The 18,260-nt window shown below is 36.0% G+C and overlaps 1 protein-coding gene across 6 annotated transcripts in view; it reads right to left on the reverse strand.

The window, feature by feature from the left end:
- LOC143230401 (choline transporter-like protein 1) overlaps window positions 1-18,260 on the reverse strand; it is a 92,483-nt gene that overhangs the window by 22,901 nt on the left and 51,322 nt on the right. For all 6 annotated transcript variants that reach the window (XM_076463906.1, XM_076463905.1, XM_076463904.1 and 3 more), the window contains 4 exons: window positions 8,670-8,757; window positions 8,390-8,453; window positions 7,421-7,529; window positions 6,107-6,230 (listed from right to left, as the gene is read on the reverse strand). In XM_076463906.1, coding sequence (XP_076320021.1) covers window positions 6,107-6,230; window positions 7,421-7,529; window positions 8,390-8,453; window positions 8,670-8,757 — 385 coding nt within the window. The remainder of the gene's footprint in view (window positions 1-6,106; window positions 6,231-7,420; window positions 7,530-8,389; window positions 8,454-8,669; window positions 8,758-18,260) is intronic.

Genomic DNA, 18,260 nt, shown 5'->3' on the forward strand with positions numbered 1-18,260 from the left:
TCTTCATAACTCCAATCTTTCATACAATAAACAATGTGACCAAATAGGAGTGGCAGGGATGGGGAACTATCCCCTTCTCGATGACCTATGAAGTCCATGAGTGGTGTGGTCCAGAATGGACATATTTATGAACCATAAAACACAAAGTTGTTCACCTACAAGCAGTTTTGTGATCATCCCATTTCAATGGTAAGCATTGTGAAGCCATGAAAGATAAAGTTTGAGCCAATGTGACTGTACAGTGTGGATTTAGAGTTAAAGACACCACAGAGTAGAATTCAAGAATAAGAAATAGATATAGATCTCTTGACAAAAGTAAAGTATGAATAAGAACATAGTAGTTAAAAGATGTGCAGAAATACGAAGAACAGCCACAGGTGTTAGATGAAACCCTGATGAAAAAGAAACTATAATATGACAGAAATGGTGAGAGATGAATGTACTGGTAATAATCCACATGCTAGATATGAAAGCATATTCACATATAGTCAAGAGTAAAGGCAAGAAATAGAAGGAAAGGAAATAAATGAAAAGTAGAAAAGCTCTCTCAAACTGTTGAAGTCTTAGGGTGAAAGGAATGATCCAAATAAAGGAGAAGACAAGTAGAATGATAAAGATTATGTGAAAATCAATGGCAAACAAATCTAACCTTCGATATACTTAGGCTAAGACAAGGAAATACACTTTAAGACAAAGATGAAACGCAGAACGCGAGGAATAGGTTCAGATGGAAGTTCATCAAGAGAATGTTGGACCATGCAAATGAACCAATCCAGAAAGGAAGAATTCTAGGGAAGGAAAAGTATATGAAAGGTATGTATGAGCAGGGTAAGAACAGGAAAAGTAAAAACCTTATACTATTGGAAAATGAAAGGTATTGGATAACTGGCCCTTCATTACTCAGAAAACAAGGATACTAAAGACCCACAGTCAAAGAGCTAAATGAGAAATGACCACCATATGACCAATGTTAAGCTTATCAGTGGGAAATTTCCTAATAGTAGACAAACCACAAAACAAGTTCTCTTTGTATGGAAGATGTGAGGAAGAAACTAGCTAACAAGAAAGTGGATCAAAGTGTGAAACTGTATCATCTCACCAACAATCAAAAGAAGATCAAGTGTGAAGAAGCAGGATATGAATATCGGGATGTAGGACATGTGATAGAGATTAACAAAGAAAGGAGAAAGAAGTGGATAATGGATGAGGAAGAAGCAGCTGTTACAACCTTAAAAACCAAGGCTGAGTTTACAAAGAGGGAGCAATCAGGTGGATTCTACAATGAGTGGAGTGGGCAAGAGAAATCACCTGATGAAGTAATGGGATGGATAGATACTTATAAAGATACATGCAATGACGAGTCCAGGTTAAAGGTATCAACTGCCAGAAACAGTTACAAGTGACCAAAAGAACAGCAACTTAGTGTTGAGGCCCATAGCAAAAGCATTACCTTTTGGAATCCCATGAGGGGTAAAGATTTTAAAAAATGAGAGTATGTAATGCCCACTCCATGGGATATATATGTTTGGGGCACAAAGGATAATCTGCAACCAGATTGAAAGTAGTCTGCACATGGCATACAATAAGGTGAATGTGATGTAATATGGTTTCAGAATAGGAGATCCCAACGTCCAGATACTTAGATCTTTGGACTGGGTGCCTCCTAGTTGGACAATATGTGCTACCACCATAGAAACATCTGAAGGAATTATTTCTTGATGATGACAAACCCAATGGAAATAAAAATGTATCATAGAAACTTAAATAAAAAAATCATCAATAGAAGAAATGATCTGGTGATCCTCTCTACACAAACTGAAAATACCAAAAAAAAAAAAAACACCAGAAAGAAGACAACTTTGACAACAATTTGACTGACAACCAAAATCATATCTTTTCAGGTAGAACTGAAAACATCTATTTCCCTGAAACACCTTAAAACAGTATCTTGAACAACTTTTTCAAAACTTTTTTAAAAAACAATCAAAATAATTTCACAGAAAAGAAACTCACACAAAAAGGTATTAATTCTATAAACAACTTAAGACAAGACAACAACATCAAAATTCTAAAAGCAGTTAAAGGCAATGCTATAGTTATAAAGAACACTTATGAATACATTCAAAACGTGAACATAATTTTGTCAGATACAAACAAATTTAAACTACTAAACACAAATCCAATAAAAACACATGTAAACCAGTTAAACAAAATACTACTACAAATGAAAAAAACCAACACAATCTCAGAAAACCTTTATTCTTACCTATGAAAGACCGACTCATGCACACAACTATACGGCACCCCAAAACCTCACAAACCTGAGTGTCCCCTCTGACCCATAATGTCGATATATGAATCATTTAACTACAACCTTGGTAAATATATAGCACAGGCATTTTCTAAATATGTAACATCAGCTAGTTCCTTTTTCAAAGACTCTTTCAACTTTGAATATATTCTTAATCAACTAAATCATAAAGCCTTGATGGCCAGTTTTGATGTAATCACCTTCTTCACAGAAGTTCCAACAACTGAAGCCTGCAAGATAGCTTTAGAACTTTATATCCAAGATCCCAAACCATTGACACATCCCCAGAAACCAATAAGCAACTATTATAGAATTTACTACCACCAAAACTAACTTTATGTTCAACAACCAAAACTACCTACAAATTAATGGCCTAAGTATGGGGAATCTTGTGTCACCAGTTCTAGCCACCATTTTTATGACATAAACTGAATCACAAGTAATTAATTCAGCCTTACACCCACCACTATACTGGTACAGGTATTTTGATGATACAACTGCTGGATTCACAACTACAGAACACACACACTTAGTTTTTTAAATCACGTCAACTCAATACACCCCAACAATAAGTTCACCTGTGAACAGGAAAAAACTGACCAAATAGTATTTCTTAACCTCAAAGTCACCAGAACTGATACACAATTCAAAACAGAAATTCACAGAAAAATCACCCATATCAGATTATACATTACCTGGGACTCAGCACATGAAACAAAACAAAAACTTAACATATTAAGAAACCAAATAAACACAGCCACAAAACTATGCTCACCCGATATAACTAATGATGAAATCAACAAAATAAAACAACACTTCATCAACATCAACAAATTCCTGAATAAAACATAGAAAAAATTATATGCACACACCTAGACCAACAACAAACAAACAACAATAAATCCCAAGATACAATAAACTACAAAACCTTATACTGCTGCATGCCATATGTTCCTGACATCAGCGAAAAAATAACTAACATTTGGAAAAAACTTATAACAAAGCACAACATTCCAGTAAACACTAAATTTATTCAAAAACCAGGTACAAAACTAAAGTCTATACCGTGTAAAAACTACACTGACAAACATAACACCAACATAATTTATAAAATACAATGCAAGAACTACCCCAAGTTTTATATTGAAGAAACAAGAAGAAAATGGAAATTAGAATAAAAGAACACAAAAAACGCCTTCACATGTTTTTGAACACTGCAAATCAAATAAACACAACATAATCATAGAAAACACCCGGATATTAAGTAGAGAAACAAATATAAACAAATACAAAATCATAGAAGCTCCAGTTATACAGCAACTAAAACCAAAATTAGACTAATATAGAGGAACACCTTTATACCTAAACTAATTAATAACCTAACATCCACCTGCAATGCCCCCTACAATCCCGTACCCATTTATACTCTCATCACTAAGACATATGTCCGTCAATGGTCACATTTAAACTCTCTCTTTCTTAATCTGAAGGAATTATCCCCAAATAGTGGCAATTGAGAAGAAGAAAAAGATATCAGGCATGATATACAGACAGAAGTTTGAGAACAGTGATATGCAAATTGCTATCATCCACAAATTTCCCCAGTATGTGTTCATGGAAATACGTAGACCCAGAGGAAGAAAGTTGCACAGCAACCGATGTATGGGCTCAGTCCACTACCAATGCAGATTGTATCACACAGAAGGAAGAAAATTTGGGTGTAAAGAGGATCCCAATCAAAGTTATTGTTTGTGAAGCACCCATTGAAAATATCTCATTTGGGCATACTAAACAGGGATAATTGATATCATGGGAAAAACATCCCTGAAAATAATAAAAACCACATGAGCAGTAAGTGATGGAGCCAAGAGGGCATGATGAACCAAAGGTTCTTTTGAACTACAGTCATGTGAAAAAGTTAGGACACCCTATGAAAGCCTGTGTATTTTTGTAACATTTTTGATATATAGATATTTAATCTCAATATTTAAAATACTGAGAGATTATAGGAATATAACTAAACAATTAAAACTGAAGAAAAGACTTTTCAAGATCTTCTATAAATGTAATTCTACAAAAATGCATATTCTAACTGAGGAAAATGTTTGGACACCCCCACATTTATTCCCACTTAAAATGGTTTAACTCACACACAGGTGTATCACACCAGGTGCACATGGTTAGAAGATTGTTACTCAGCATTTTGAATGAGACTTGCCCTATTTAAACCTCAGACATTTAGTTTGGTGTGCTCCTGACTGTTAAGGTGAGAGTGAGCACAATGATGAGAGCAAAAGAGCTGTCTGAGGGCTTCAGAAAGAAAATTGTAGCAGCTTATGAGTCTGGTAAGGGATTTAAAAAAGATCCCAAAAGATTTTGAAATCAGCCATTCCACTGTCCGGAAAATAGTCAACAAGTAAAGGGCTTTCAAAACAACTGCCAACATGCCCAGGTCTGGTCATCCAAGCAAGTTCACCCAGAGAGCAGACTGCAAGATGCTAAAAGAGGTCTCCAAACACCCTAACATGTCATCACAGGACCTACAGCACGCTCTGGCTACCATTGATGTGAAAGTGCATGCCTCTTCAATCAGAAAGAGACTGCACAAGTTTAACTTGCATGGGAGGTGTGCAAGGAGGAAACCTTTGCTCTCTAAGAGAAATATCAAGGCCAGACTGAAGTTTGCCAGAGAGAATGTAGACAAAGACCAGGACTTCTGGAATAATGTTCTTTGGACAGATGAGTCCAAAATTGAATTATTTGTACACCAGAACAGAGGACATGTTTGGCATAAACCAAATACAGCATTCCAGAAAAAGAACCTCATACCAACTGTGAAATGTGGAGGTGGAAGTGTCACGGTTTGGGGCTACTTTGCTGCAGCAGGACCTGGACAGCTCACAATCATAGAATCCACCATGAATTCTACCGTGTATCAGAGGATGCTTGAGGATCATGTGAGACCATCTGTACGAAAATTAAAGCTGAAGCGGAACTGGACCTTGCAACATGACAATGACCCAAAACATACCAGTAAATCCACCAAGGACTGGCTGGAAACTAAAAATTGATTCCAAGAAGCGTCTCACTGCAGTTATTTCAGCCAAAGGGGGTAACACTAGCTGTTAGGGGGTAGGGTGTCCAAACTTTTCCTCAGTTAGAATATGCATTTTTGTAGAATTACATGTACAGAAGATCTTGAAAAGTCTTTTCTTCAGTTTTAATTGTTTAGTTATATTCCTATAATCTCTCAGTATTGTTGTAATTGAGACTAAATAGCTATATATCCAAAAATGTTACAAAAATACACAGGCTTTCATAGGGTGTCCTAACTTTTTCACATGACTGTAAGTCATAAAGGAGAAGGTATTACTTAATTGATATCTATATCAAAATAGACAAGATATTATGTGAGTCTGAGGCAGGGCATTTTCCAATTTAAACCATCAGCTGCAGAACAGGATTGGCCAATTTTTGTTAGATTTGTATGACAAATCACTGCTACTTTTCATCTGTATTAAACAAAATATTAAGTTATCAGTACAAGTAAATTACAAACAGTATAAATAATTGTTCCAAAGTTTTACCTTGTTACAATCATCAGACAGTATAATATTTATACTATAACTTTACTTTTGCTTTATAGTTATGTATAAAATCGTCAAAATAAGTGAATAATTTCTACCAAATGTTATTTCATAACAAAACAGTGGATAGTGTGATAAAAAATAACAGTACAGTAATTTCTTCTAACTACATAAAGTAGCTTTCATTGATTTTTCAGTAGTGGCTTACTGTAAAAATTGTCATCACAATAGCTCCTGCCAACCAATGTTTTACTTTAGTCTCTTTGACTGACCGTGAAGAATCATCACTTGCTAGTTTTTCAACTTCATTTTTATACTCTTTCCACATACACCTGACAAAAAATCAAAGATATATTAAAGTAGAATGCATGATAAGCAAAACCACTATTCAAAAACACAAGAATGAAAATGACCTAGAAAAGATTACCCATTATTCCTTGATTTGTAGATGAGTTAGTTTTTTATCATCGTACAAAGTATCTAAACAGAAAATGATTCAGTTTAGTTGCTTTATTGTCATAATCACTAGAATATTGCAATTTTCAATCTTAATTTAGAAAGAAAGATAATTTGCTGTTTTCCAAGATTCCAAGAGAAATCTATCAGTGCTGTTTTACACCAATATTCTAATTTTTACTTACTTTCACTGCTTTAAATTTCAATTTTGAAATATCTATAATAGGCATTTATAGTTACAAACAAAATTTAACAAAAGCCAAATTCTATAGTCTATGCATGTAATGAAATCTCACTCTCTCTCTCTTCTATTTTATCTTTTTAAATAGAGTGAGTGAGTAATTGAATTTTTTTTTTTGCCATTAACACTGTCATTGGAACTTTCTTTATTGACTATACCTATAAGTTACATGTTAAAAATTTTACTTTTAAGTTACAAGACTACATTACACTTGATTTTCTCTTACTATTGTTCAAAAACAGTAACTTGTAAACATGAACAGTCTCTCAACATAGACAAAGATGAATCTGAGAAATATCTAACAAGAGGGAATACTCAATAGCTGCAGCATTTTTTTAGGCAGGATTAGAATAAATTAATATGTGAGACATTTTTCCCTTTTTATTAGCTAAAATTTTGTGCAATGGCAATACCAAGCATGGGACATATATATACCTAATTTGATTTTATTACTCGTTAGAATCTCTGACAGCCCACCCTCAAACTGAAATTGTTTTAAGCAAGATTAGAGTAAATTAATCTATGAAACCTTGGATGCAGTCGAATACATCAATCAAAATAGTTAAGAATTCATTAATCAAAAACTGTAATTAGATCTCAGACTGAGCAAGATATGACAGAGCTATGACTTAAAAGTTTGTACTTGAAAAAACTCATCCTATAAGTTGATATGCTGTGGCTAAAAATGAGATTCTATGTTATGGTAGCTACCCCATGTAAGAGTCAAATATTAACAGTTCCTTGAAATGAAGGAGTAACACCCATGTTTGGCACCAAACAAAGTACTTCTTTTATTTTAGCAGTGTATAATTCTGTCAAACTTACCATGCATATATAGTGACACAAATGCTGGCCAAACTGAATGAAATTATGACAAACCAAATGATAAACCCAGCCAGGAATCGAAGCAAAACCAGCACAATGCATGCCAGACCTACAGTCAAAACAATCACCTTAGATTCCAAGAGAAGGTTTAATGTACATTCAAGACAGTTATTATACATAATTACAAGAAATAACATAAAGTAAAACAATTACTATGCAATATTTCAACAAATATTAGATAGTAAAAATTATGGCTCTATGATATGGTAATAAAACATGATATGGATCAAAACAATCATTAAACATTCTTATCACAACAATGCAGAAAGAAAATTCCAATACAAAGTCTTTCCATTGTGTTATCCCAAGTAACGAGTTGGCTTTTATCTTTTTGTTCAAGAGACTGTATAAATACTTATACACTGATGCTCATATTAAAACTATTAGATGGAAAGTGTCAAGAGAAGTTAACATCATAGCAATGAAAATCTTTTACATTACCTATGAATTTATTTTTAGGTACAAACATTTTTTTAAAGAAAACTGTATATGCTTTTAACATAACAGGATGCAACTTATATAGTGCGTAACCAAATGAAAACATATAACTTAGAGGTAGTGCTAAAGGAGGACTACAACTGCTCCAGCCAGTGTGTCCAATACGTCCCTCCTCCAATATTCTGTCTGGCTTACCTCAACCTCCCCATCTGAAAAAGGCTGGCATAGAACCTGGTAGTGATCAATCCATTTTTCAAGTTTTAACACTTCTAGCTTTTAACTATTATATTAATAAAAGATAATTTCATATAAAAATAAAATACAACAAAATGTTTCTCAAATTGGTAATTTGTATAAAATTTAATGTACTATTATCTCAATTTCATAAATTCATAAATTGAAACAACCCCAGTTATTTGAAAGAAATATGGACAGGAGACAGAAGGTTTTGAAAAGTTTGTTAATACTTACCAAAAGCAATCAGACACATGTATATAATCTCTCTCCAGCAGAGGGCAATATCTGACCCTGCTTCCTGTTCACAAATATAAAAAGTTGACTTTAGGCAGTAAACAAAATCTTTTAGAAAATATTGCTTATGGTATTTCATTAAAAATAATTTAATCTAATAATGTGCACACTAAACATTACTCTTTATAATGCAGTTTAAGTAAGATCAAAACAAGATATTTTGATAAATAGATTAGAAATTATTTAACACCATTTAGAAACACAAATTAGCTTTTTTTACCTCCAGGAAACTGTTTGAGATGTTGGCTTTTTCAGAAATGACTGAAGCTGTGTGAAAACTAGGAAAACATCTCCGCAGAAAAGTTAACCTGAAAATACAGAATCAGATAAATCTTATTTTTTGAAAATCATGAAACAATATCACCTACAGTAAAATAATGACCTTGTGATATCACAAAAAGATAGAGCTTACACTAAAAATATCATTCTTAATGAGGTATCAAAAGAAGCTTCTTAAGGAAGTTTTTCAGTGTTTCATGATACACTGGAAAGTAAGTAGGGAAGTTTTTTAAAAATGGTACTTTATTCTCTCATGACACACTGAAAGAATATACAGTGAGCTTCTTAAAGACACTAAACTGTTGTCTCATGATACTCTAAGAGAATAATTAAAGAAAAATTCTAAAAACGGTGATTAGCTTATGGGGTTTTAGTCATTTTTAACTCACTATATAGTAATCTAAATTAATATAGGTATGTGAATAATATTATGGCATTGCATCAAATTTATTATTCAATATCACATAGCAGAAAAACTCCTTAATGCTTACCTTATCGATTTCTTTTCACCAAAGGTAAAATTTAAAACACAATCTGTGTTACAGAAGCCTAATGTATCATTTGATTTTCTGTATTCTCTGTTGATAACCCTCAAGTAGGTGAAACTACAGTTCATAGCAGAGGATACAGAAAATCAAATAATACACAAACATATATGTGATTTTTAAGTCGTTTTTAACTCACCATGCAGTAACCTAAGTTGATATAGGAATGTGATAATATTATAGCATCACATCACACATTGCATTTTCAACTGTACCCTTGGTGAAAGAAATCTGATAAAAAAATTTTGAAATAGCAAATTTTATTTTTATTTTTTGTGTTTTTGTTTACCTTTCATTTATTATTCCTTCTAATGCTTAATTTAAATAAGAATATTTAATAATATTCTAAATAAATCACACTAATTTTGCATATGTTATGAAACTGACACAAGCTTCCTTTTGCAGTAACCTACAAATATTGATGTTGTAAAAGATTATGTAGGTTTATGGTTATAGCTAGTCACGAGATGTAACCTTAAATAAGAACCATTCATTGATCTTGAAAATCAGTTAGATCATGAGATATAGTTCAAATTATTGTTAATTACTAATATTAAAAAGTAGTTTAATTTTGTAACATTGCTATTGTTTTTTTGGAATACGTTTTTCTCTTTGTTTTTTTTCCTAATTTCTTTATTTATTGAAATTAATAGAATTGAAATTTATCTTGCATTGTATATTAACATTTGTACCTAGTTGTAGCATGATAGAACTTTACTAGCAGTTTTATTTAAGTGATAAAATGTTTGGTTGTTTGAAAGTTTTTAATTTGAATTTCTGTTATATTTTAATAAGTTGTTCCTGTTTGATCCCAGTTATAGTGGTATTTGCTTTTAAACCATTACAATATAATCATTATACAGTTGGTCCAATGTGTATGAGTATTTTATATAGCAAAGATTTCTAAAAATCACAATTTATTACCTCATAGCACACTGGAATAATAAACAGCAAAGATTCTTAAAGGTAACAATTTACTGTATAGCTAGCATATAGCCCTTCAAAAATGGCAGAGCAAGTACTACTACTCCCACCCCATAGTATACCCTAACCTCATATTTCATAGCTAACTGAAATTAATAAATCAAGCTTTACCAACAAAGAGGTGGAAAAGTGAAGTGGAGACAGTCAATTATCAGAAACTCCTTAGTGAGCCAATCATAATTAAGGTGAATCATCAAATGAATTTGTGGCATTTCCACAGAATAATTACTAGTAAAAATCTGTTACATTTACAACTACTAAAAAAAAAGAAGAGTAATTGTATTTTGATAACACTATGTTCTTCCAACAGTGGTTTTATGTCATGTTGCTTAGCAACAAAAGTATAACCTAACTTTGTTGTTAGTCTGTGCACTGAAAGTATAAAACAAAATGTATAGAAAACAAAACTGGAAAAATATTTGTAGGTTTCTTAACTTAGAGTCTCCACTGATTAAAGAGGTTTGTTTTTATTTAAAAGCCTTACATATGGCTTAATTCAGAAATGATGCAAGTTTAAAACTAAACAGATATTTTTACCTTTGTGATAAATGTTATGCATTTCACTCTAGGCTAGGTAATCCCACACAATGTCTTTATTTTAGGCTTATTATACCAACATTCACTACACTTATCAGGTTTCATGGCTCCCCTCTCTCCTTGCCACTAAAATCATAACAGATATAGGGTAATCAACCTAATCTATCTGGATAAATGCATTTTCACTTTCAAGACTACTATTTTAAGAAATCATGAAGAATGTGATGTGATACACACTGGCTTTAATGTAGGTTAGCCTACACAATGGAAAATTATATAGTGAACATTCCTAGATTAATGACTTTTAAAAAACTAAAAACATTTCTAAGATGGACAAAGTCACCATTGCCAATAACATTGTCTAACATTATGAATAAACCTTGGGACAAAACACATTTAAAATGGTGCTGGCGTTGAGAGTCGTAACGACTGCAAGACAGCAAAATGTGGCTTATTGTGTCCTGAGTGCCACACACAGAATACATTGGTGCATCAAACCCAAATAAAGAAAATGATGAGTTAAAAAACTGTGACCAATGCATAGTCTAGGTTGGACAACTTCCTCTTTTCAATCCTTATGGAAGCAAGACAGCCAAAGTCCAATAGAGGGTTTTATTTAGAAAAGTCTGTTTTCACATTGCTTGTTCCAAGTCAATTACCAACTGGCGTGAAGCCAAGTCTCAAATACAGGACCATAGTCGCCGTATGGAACAGGCACAGTAGTGATAGTGCCAGAGCAGATAGATTTAGCTGCAGTGTTGGCGAGCCAGTTCCCACACATACCAATGTGGCCTGGTATCCAGAAGAACTGGAAAAAAGCAGTAATCCATGATGACGAGAAAACCCACTTGTAGAGAAAATTATATATTTAAAAATGGCTGGTATGAGTATATAAAGCACTAATAGAGGAGCAAACAATGTTTCAACCTTCTTCAGTCATCGTCATGAAACGTTCACTTCTCTATTAGTGCTTTCTCTACCCATACCAGCCATTTTTAAATATATGGATAGAAGCTGATGTTACAGAGAAATGGGCCAGTCAGTTTTGAATATCAGTAAGAACAGGGTGAGAACTAACATGGAGCAATTCCAAGGCCAGTAGAGAACTAAGCGAGTCAGTATAAATACTGCAATTTGAGTATTGCTTAACTTCTACGTGATCCAGGGCAAGAGAAATTTATACAGTTCAGCAGTAAACACAGAAACTGCAAATGGGATTTTGAGTGCAACCACTAAACTACAACAAACCATGGCAAAGTTCAAAAAGTCACCTGATTTCAAACCATCCGTATAAATAGGAATGGAAAGATTGTTCAAAAGATGTTCAGCAAATAACAGATGGTACTTCCAATTGGAAGTATCTGCTTTTCTCAGATGACTTAAAGAAAGGCCACATTTGAGGATTGTAATAAGCCATGGTGGGATGGGCTGACCAATGGATACAGCAATGTTATCCAATGACAGATCCAATTAGTCCAACTGCTCCTAGATATGAAGACAATGGCAGATCATCTGTTCTGAAAAAGCATGGCCCACCAAGGAAGGAAAGCACAACCCCAGGTGGGATGCTTTGGTAAGGATTGAAGTTTCGAAGCATACAGTAAAAACAGTTGAAAACTGTGTAGAGAAAGTTCATGAGGCTCTGTGTATAAGCTCTCAACTGTGGAAGTGCAGAAAGCCCTGGTGAAGAGCAAAAGTCCCTGATGATGAATGGATTACAGCATCTTCAAGACTGAGATTCTGGCAGAGCCATAGGCCAGTGACCCATCGTCTAGTTCTAATTGAATAAAAGTATGATATGTCTTTAGCATAGAACATTGATCTGCTCCCAAAGTGGTGGAAGAGAGAGCATGGAGGATGTTCAGTGCTCTTGTACATTTCACTCATAACTGCTTGATTTGTGGTATAAAGGTCAGCTTATGGTCAAAGATAAGCCCCAAGAACTTTGTCTCAGGGACCACAGGTTGCACAACTTCACCAATACAGAGTTCATGATCAGGGTGAATACCCCATTAGCAGCAAAAGTGAATGCAAACAGTTTGAGAGAGAGAGAAGCTAAAACTGTTTACTGTGGTCCACTTCAGTAAGCAACTGAGGGCAGTTTGTAGTTGCCCCTAAATATACCTCATGCTCAACAACTGCCATGAGATGTGAAAGTTCTCAACATCCAGCCCATTTGAAACAGTAAGTAGTTGTTCAGTGATGGCATTAAGCCTTATACTCACAAGAGTGACACTCAAAACACAACCCTGAGAGACTCCAAGCTCCTGTAGAAAAGAAGGGAAAAAGTGTTGAACCAACACGAACTTGGAATCTCCTGTCCATTAAAAAATATTTAATAAAAATAGACAAATGACCATGCAACCCATATAAATGGAGGTCTCACAAATTTCCATACCTCCATGTAGTATTATAAGCCTTCTAAAGGTCAAATAATATTGATACAAGATGTTGTCATTTGAGAAATGCTTTTCTGATTGAGGTGGAGCATTGTTGTGAGAACCCACACTAGGTGGGCAAGAAAAGGTTGTTTGATTTGAGGAACCAAACAAGACAAGCATTAACCATCTTCTCTAAGGTCTTACAGACAGCTTGTCAAAACAATTGGACAGTAGTTTGAAGGAATCTTGCAATCCTTCCGAGGCTTAGAGAAAGATAGGACAACAGCCTGGTACCAAGCATCAGGAAAAACATTCTCCTGCCAGACCTGGTTAAAACAAATTGAAGAATAGCAAGAGAAGCAAAAGATAAATGGCACAGCATCTCGTAGGGAACATCATCAGGTCTGACTAATGTACTGCCAGACCAATGAACTGCTAGTTTGAGTTCCACCAGTGTAAAGGGGCACTTATAGCCATAGAGACAATCAGCTCAAAAGGAAAGAGGTGATCGCTCTGCACGAGTCTTAATGGCTAACAAGATGGAGGATGAAGCAGGTGTGCTAGATACCTGGCAAAAGTTTTCACCTAGAGTATCGATGATGTTCTGGGCATCAGCTACTTCCTGGCCATCAGAGTGCAAAATTATATTGCTCACTGGCCTTTTGAACCTTGTCCCATATGACTTTGGAACTGGCAGTAGAAGATATGCCAGTTGTGAACTCAATCCAACATTCCTTCTGGCTTTGACGTCTTACCCACCGAGCATGTGTACTGGCCTGTTGGAAACTGATGCTGTTCGAGAGTGTGGGATGCCTACGAAACGTATCCCAGGCCCATTTTTTAGCCTTCCATGACAGGTGGTGGGTGGGATTCCACCACAAATGAGGATAGCATGGAAAACATGTCAATGTTTTATGAATATAGTCAGTCACTGCTACCACACAGTCATTTATTGATGGCTTACAGACAATGGCAGGATCATGTTCTGTAAGAGCAGTGAAAAAGGGCAAGTTGAGTTGATCCAGCTTCCACCAGGGCATATGTGTTGGGTGGTGATCAACCACAGCCAGCCTCTCTCAAAATTGTAGGAAAATGACCACTGCCTCGTGGGTTATTGTTGACCCTCTAAGTGGGAGAATAGTGAAGGGGAGCAAGTTGAGAGATCAGTAAAGGACAGACTATGTGCATGAAAATAACTATAACAACCAGTACTGAAAAGAGAAAAGTTATGGTGTAAGAGCATACACTCTACTGAGCGACCCCTCCCATCAAAATCAGTACCTTCCCAAAGGGCATTATGTCCATGAAAGTCTCCAAGGATTATAAAGGGAGATGGCAACTGTTCAACAAGAGCATCAAGGTCTGACTGATCATATGTCTCTTCAGGAGACAGGTAGTGAGAACAAACAGAGATGGTACGACTAAAGGAAACACAGATGGCTATAGTCTCCAAGGGTGTTGAGTTGCAAAGATAGAGTGAGCAAATATTGATCAACCAACACTCATACCTTATACAACCTGTCATTTCTGTACAAAAAAAAACTGCTGAATGGTAACTGTATTGGCAGGTTTCAGAAATATTTCATGTAAAGAAAGACATACAGGATGGTAGGAAGCAATCAGTGCTTTGATGTCATCCAGATTAGAATGTAAGTCTCCACAGTTCCATTGTATCAAGGTGGCCATTTATATTTATGTGTAGACGAATTGGCTGGAGAGCCCTTCTGTTTTTGATCACGTCTTTTTTCTTTATTGTCTTTATTCAAGGGAGGTCTGTCAATTTCCATGAATCCTGCCCTGGATCTGTTGGGCAGGTCTTTGTCATTAGAAGAGGAATGCAGTGACTTAGGACATGAACAAATGATCATTTTGCATCTTGGGGTGGGAGAAGAAGATGTACCCAGGGAAATGCCCATGCCCAAAACCAATGAAAGTGGATCTTGGGGTTTGCTGGAATGTATGTTAGGGACAGAGATGGGTGTTGAAGTTAATTCACCAACTTTTTAATCATGGAGGTCAAAAGACTTTCCATTTGGTTTAAGAACGATTCTTTTGGAGGAACAGAGAAATCTGTCTGCACTCCCACTGTAATAGTGGAATGAAGTGCAGCAGCATACATCTGAAATGAAGTGGTGGACAGCAACTTTTGAGCATCAGGGTAAGTAATGCTTTGAATCATTTTCAAATGCTGCACCTCTTTTTCTTCCAACCACTTAGGGCAAGAACGAAAGTAGGATAGGTGAGAGCCACTGTAATTGACACAATGATGGTCCATTTCACACTCATAGACATGGTGGTCCTTGTCATCACAAGGAACCACAACATGATGTCTTTGAGTTATCAAACTGCTGACACTGGAAACATCTGAGAGGGCTTGGAATGTATGGCAGTACCTTGCAATTAAGATAACCTGCCTTGATGGTGGCAGGTGGATACAGTAATGTAAATGTTAAAATTAGGACATTGGTTGGCATCATAATTTCATCTTTGTGAGTGGAGATATGCCTCACTGCAGGAACTCCTTGGGTGGAGAAACCAGTGAGAATCTCTGCCTTTGGGATATTCTTCAGATCCCTCTCAACAATAATTCCTCATGATTAATTCAAAGTAGCAGGGGCATAACCTCAACTGGTATATCCCCAATTGCCTTTGAATGTAAGAGAAGTTCACTGTGTTTAGATGTGGATGTTACCACCAATATGTCATCAGAGCTAAGCTTTTTGACTGACTTTGGAGAGCTAGCAAGTCCTTCTAGTCCCTTCTGAATAAAAAAGGGAGACATATGCCCTGAAGAGAATGTAATATAAGAAAATGAGGTACAGTTGTTACAGATGTTGAAGATTGCTGTTCAGAAACTTCAAGACATGGTCGTTTACCTATGGACTATTTTTTTCACTATTTTATTTCAGTTTTTATTTGGAGGATCCACAATAACAAAAGAATGTTTTGGTGTCCACTGACCCCACCCACCATGGAGCCCTATGAGAGGACACTACAATGCCAAACAAGGACACTGCAGCAACACCAGGATATCGTGAGCACTATACCTAAACACCAGTGTCAGATACAATGTCCACATTACCTGCTGAGAACATCCAACACTGGTACTTTGTTGTCCCTAGCCCAAGTGGACCAGCCAACAGATCCAAGGGGGGGCACCCCAAAGCCACCAGTCTACAGGAATTCAAGGCCAAAGAAGTGTGTTACAGTTGGACCCTTCAACCATCAGGATCCTCTTTCCCCTTTCACAAGTCACCATGCATGGCAAACACATGGGTGAATGTTTAGATTCCAGAAGAGGTAAACTGAAAGGACAGAACCTTCACTGAAAGGTCCCCTCACCACATACAGGAATCCACACTGAGGGGAATGGAATAGGAAAATAAGGATGATGGGTACTGCAGAAAGCCAGACTGCTGACCCAGGAAGTGGACAAAAGTCACACCTGATTGACATAAGAAGGTAAGGAAAATGAAGAAAAAAAAGAGAAAGTGATTCCAGTAGTTGGTGCAGAAGTGTAAACCATGGCAGGGCTAGCTAATGTGTTATGAATAATTTGAAGGACTCAGGGTAACAGACAAATGGAAAGGTAGATATATAGACATAAGCCCATCCAATATTGACTGAGAACAACCAAAGCTATAGCTAAAGGATGTGTAACAAGAGATAACAACCAGTATAGTGAAGTACAAAGGTGAGAGGTAAAAGCAACCATTTCCAGAACACCCCATGTTGGTACAATGACCATGATAAAAGTTCAACAATGAGACTCAAAGCACTTAGAATATAACAAGCCAGCACAAGAACTTAATGGCTATGGCACAATACAGGAGTATCAGTGAACAAAAACAGAGGTCTCTTGATAGAGTTTCCTCTTGCCTGAAAATGTACGAGATGAGAGTTCTGTTGTTAGAAAGCACCATCACCAATACGCTTGAAGAAAGTGTACCAAAGTCCAACAAACTGCAAAGAGCTCCCAGGGATTGCAAAGGAGAGAGAACTCAGAATTTCTGAGCCATCTTCCCCAAAAACCTCCCAAGTAACCAAATAAGCACAAATGTCAGAAAGGGAAGAATGTGTAAACAATAATGTTCTGGTGAAAAAGGAGGAAGAGGAACACCTATAGAGATGTTTTCCTGATGCAACCACTATGAAAAGTTGTTTGTAAGGAAGGAGGAAAGGGGCATCCAGGGATTTTAAACAAAACTCCTCTGGACCCACAAAACCAACAGACGTTCACACACATGAACATGACCAAGATGGATGAGGGTTTCCATAAAAGCCAACACCTTCAAGAGAGAGAAAAACCTCTTGCACAGTGGGAGAGAGGAAAGTAGGAGAGTTGCAAACTAGTAGTTCCATAACCATTAACCGAAGAGGAGAAACTTGGACCAGATTGGGACGGGAATTAAATAATATCTAAAATCAACTAGGAAATGGTGGACATAAGGAAAAACGTTTACATCTGTACCATCCAACTAGCCTGAGCCACTACTCTTAGATGAGACTTAGTATGAAAGGCAGAGTCAGCTCATAAGAAAGCCAACAGTCTATGTAAGGCATGGGGGGAAGGGGAGACCTCAATGGTAAAAAAGATGAGCAAATGTCTGAACCATTCAATAAAAAATGCAGGTAGCAAATGTGAATTCAAATATAGGAGACCAAAATGAAACACACACCCCAATGAACAAAATGAAGATAATGTCAAAATAGAGGAGAGATGTGAATGTGTAGGAATACATCTGGCACACTGACCATCACTGTCCACAAACCAAAATGAAACACCTAATGAAGGGCTAAGTACAACTCCATGGTGAAAAATAGGAGAACCAATAATCTATTCAGAGCCTACAGATCAATGACACAGAACCAATTCCCATTTTTGAAGTCAGGTTGGTTGGTTTCCTCTTAATCTCAGTCTAATACCGTTTCAAAATGCCTTCTTTTATTTGTTTCAGAGAAAAGTCATATCAAACCACCCACAGTACCCACCATGTGGAACCGAACCCTGAATTTCAGCACCGTCCCTCAGGATGACTTTAAAAAAGAAATAAAGCTGAGGCTGTAGAACTCTAGATGATGACC

This window comes from Tachypleus tridentatus, chromosome 10 (assembly GCF_004210375.1).
Source record: "Tachypleus tridentatus isolate NWPU-2018 chromosome 10, ASM421037v1, whole genome shotgun sequence".
NCBI classification, from domain to species: domain Eukaryota; kingdom Metazoa; phylum Arthropoda; class Merostomata; order Xiphosura; family Limulidae; genus Tachypleus; species Tachypleus tridentatus.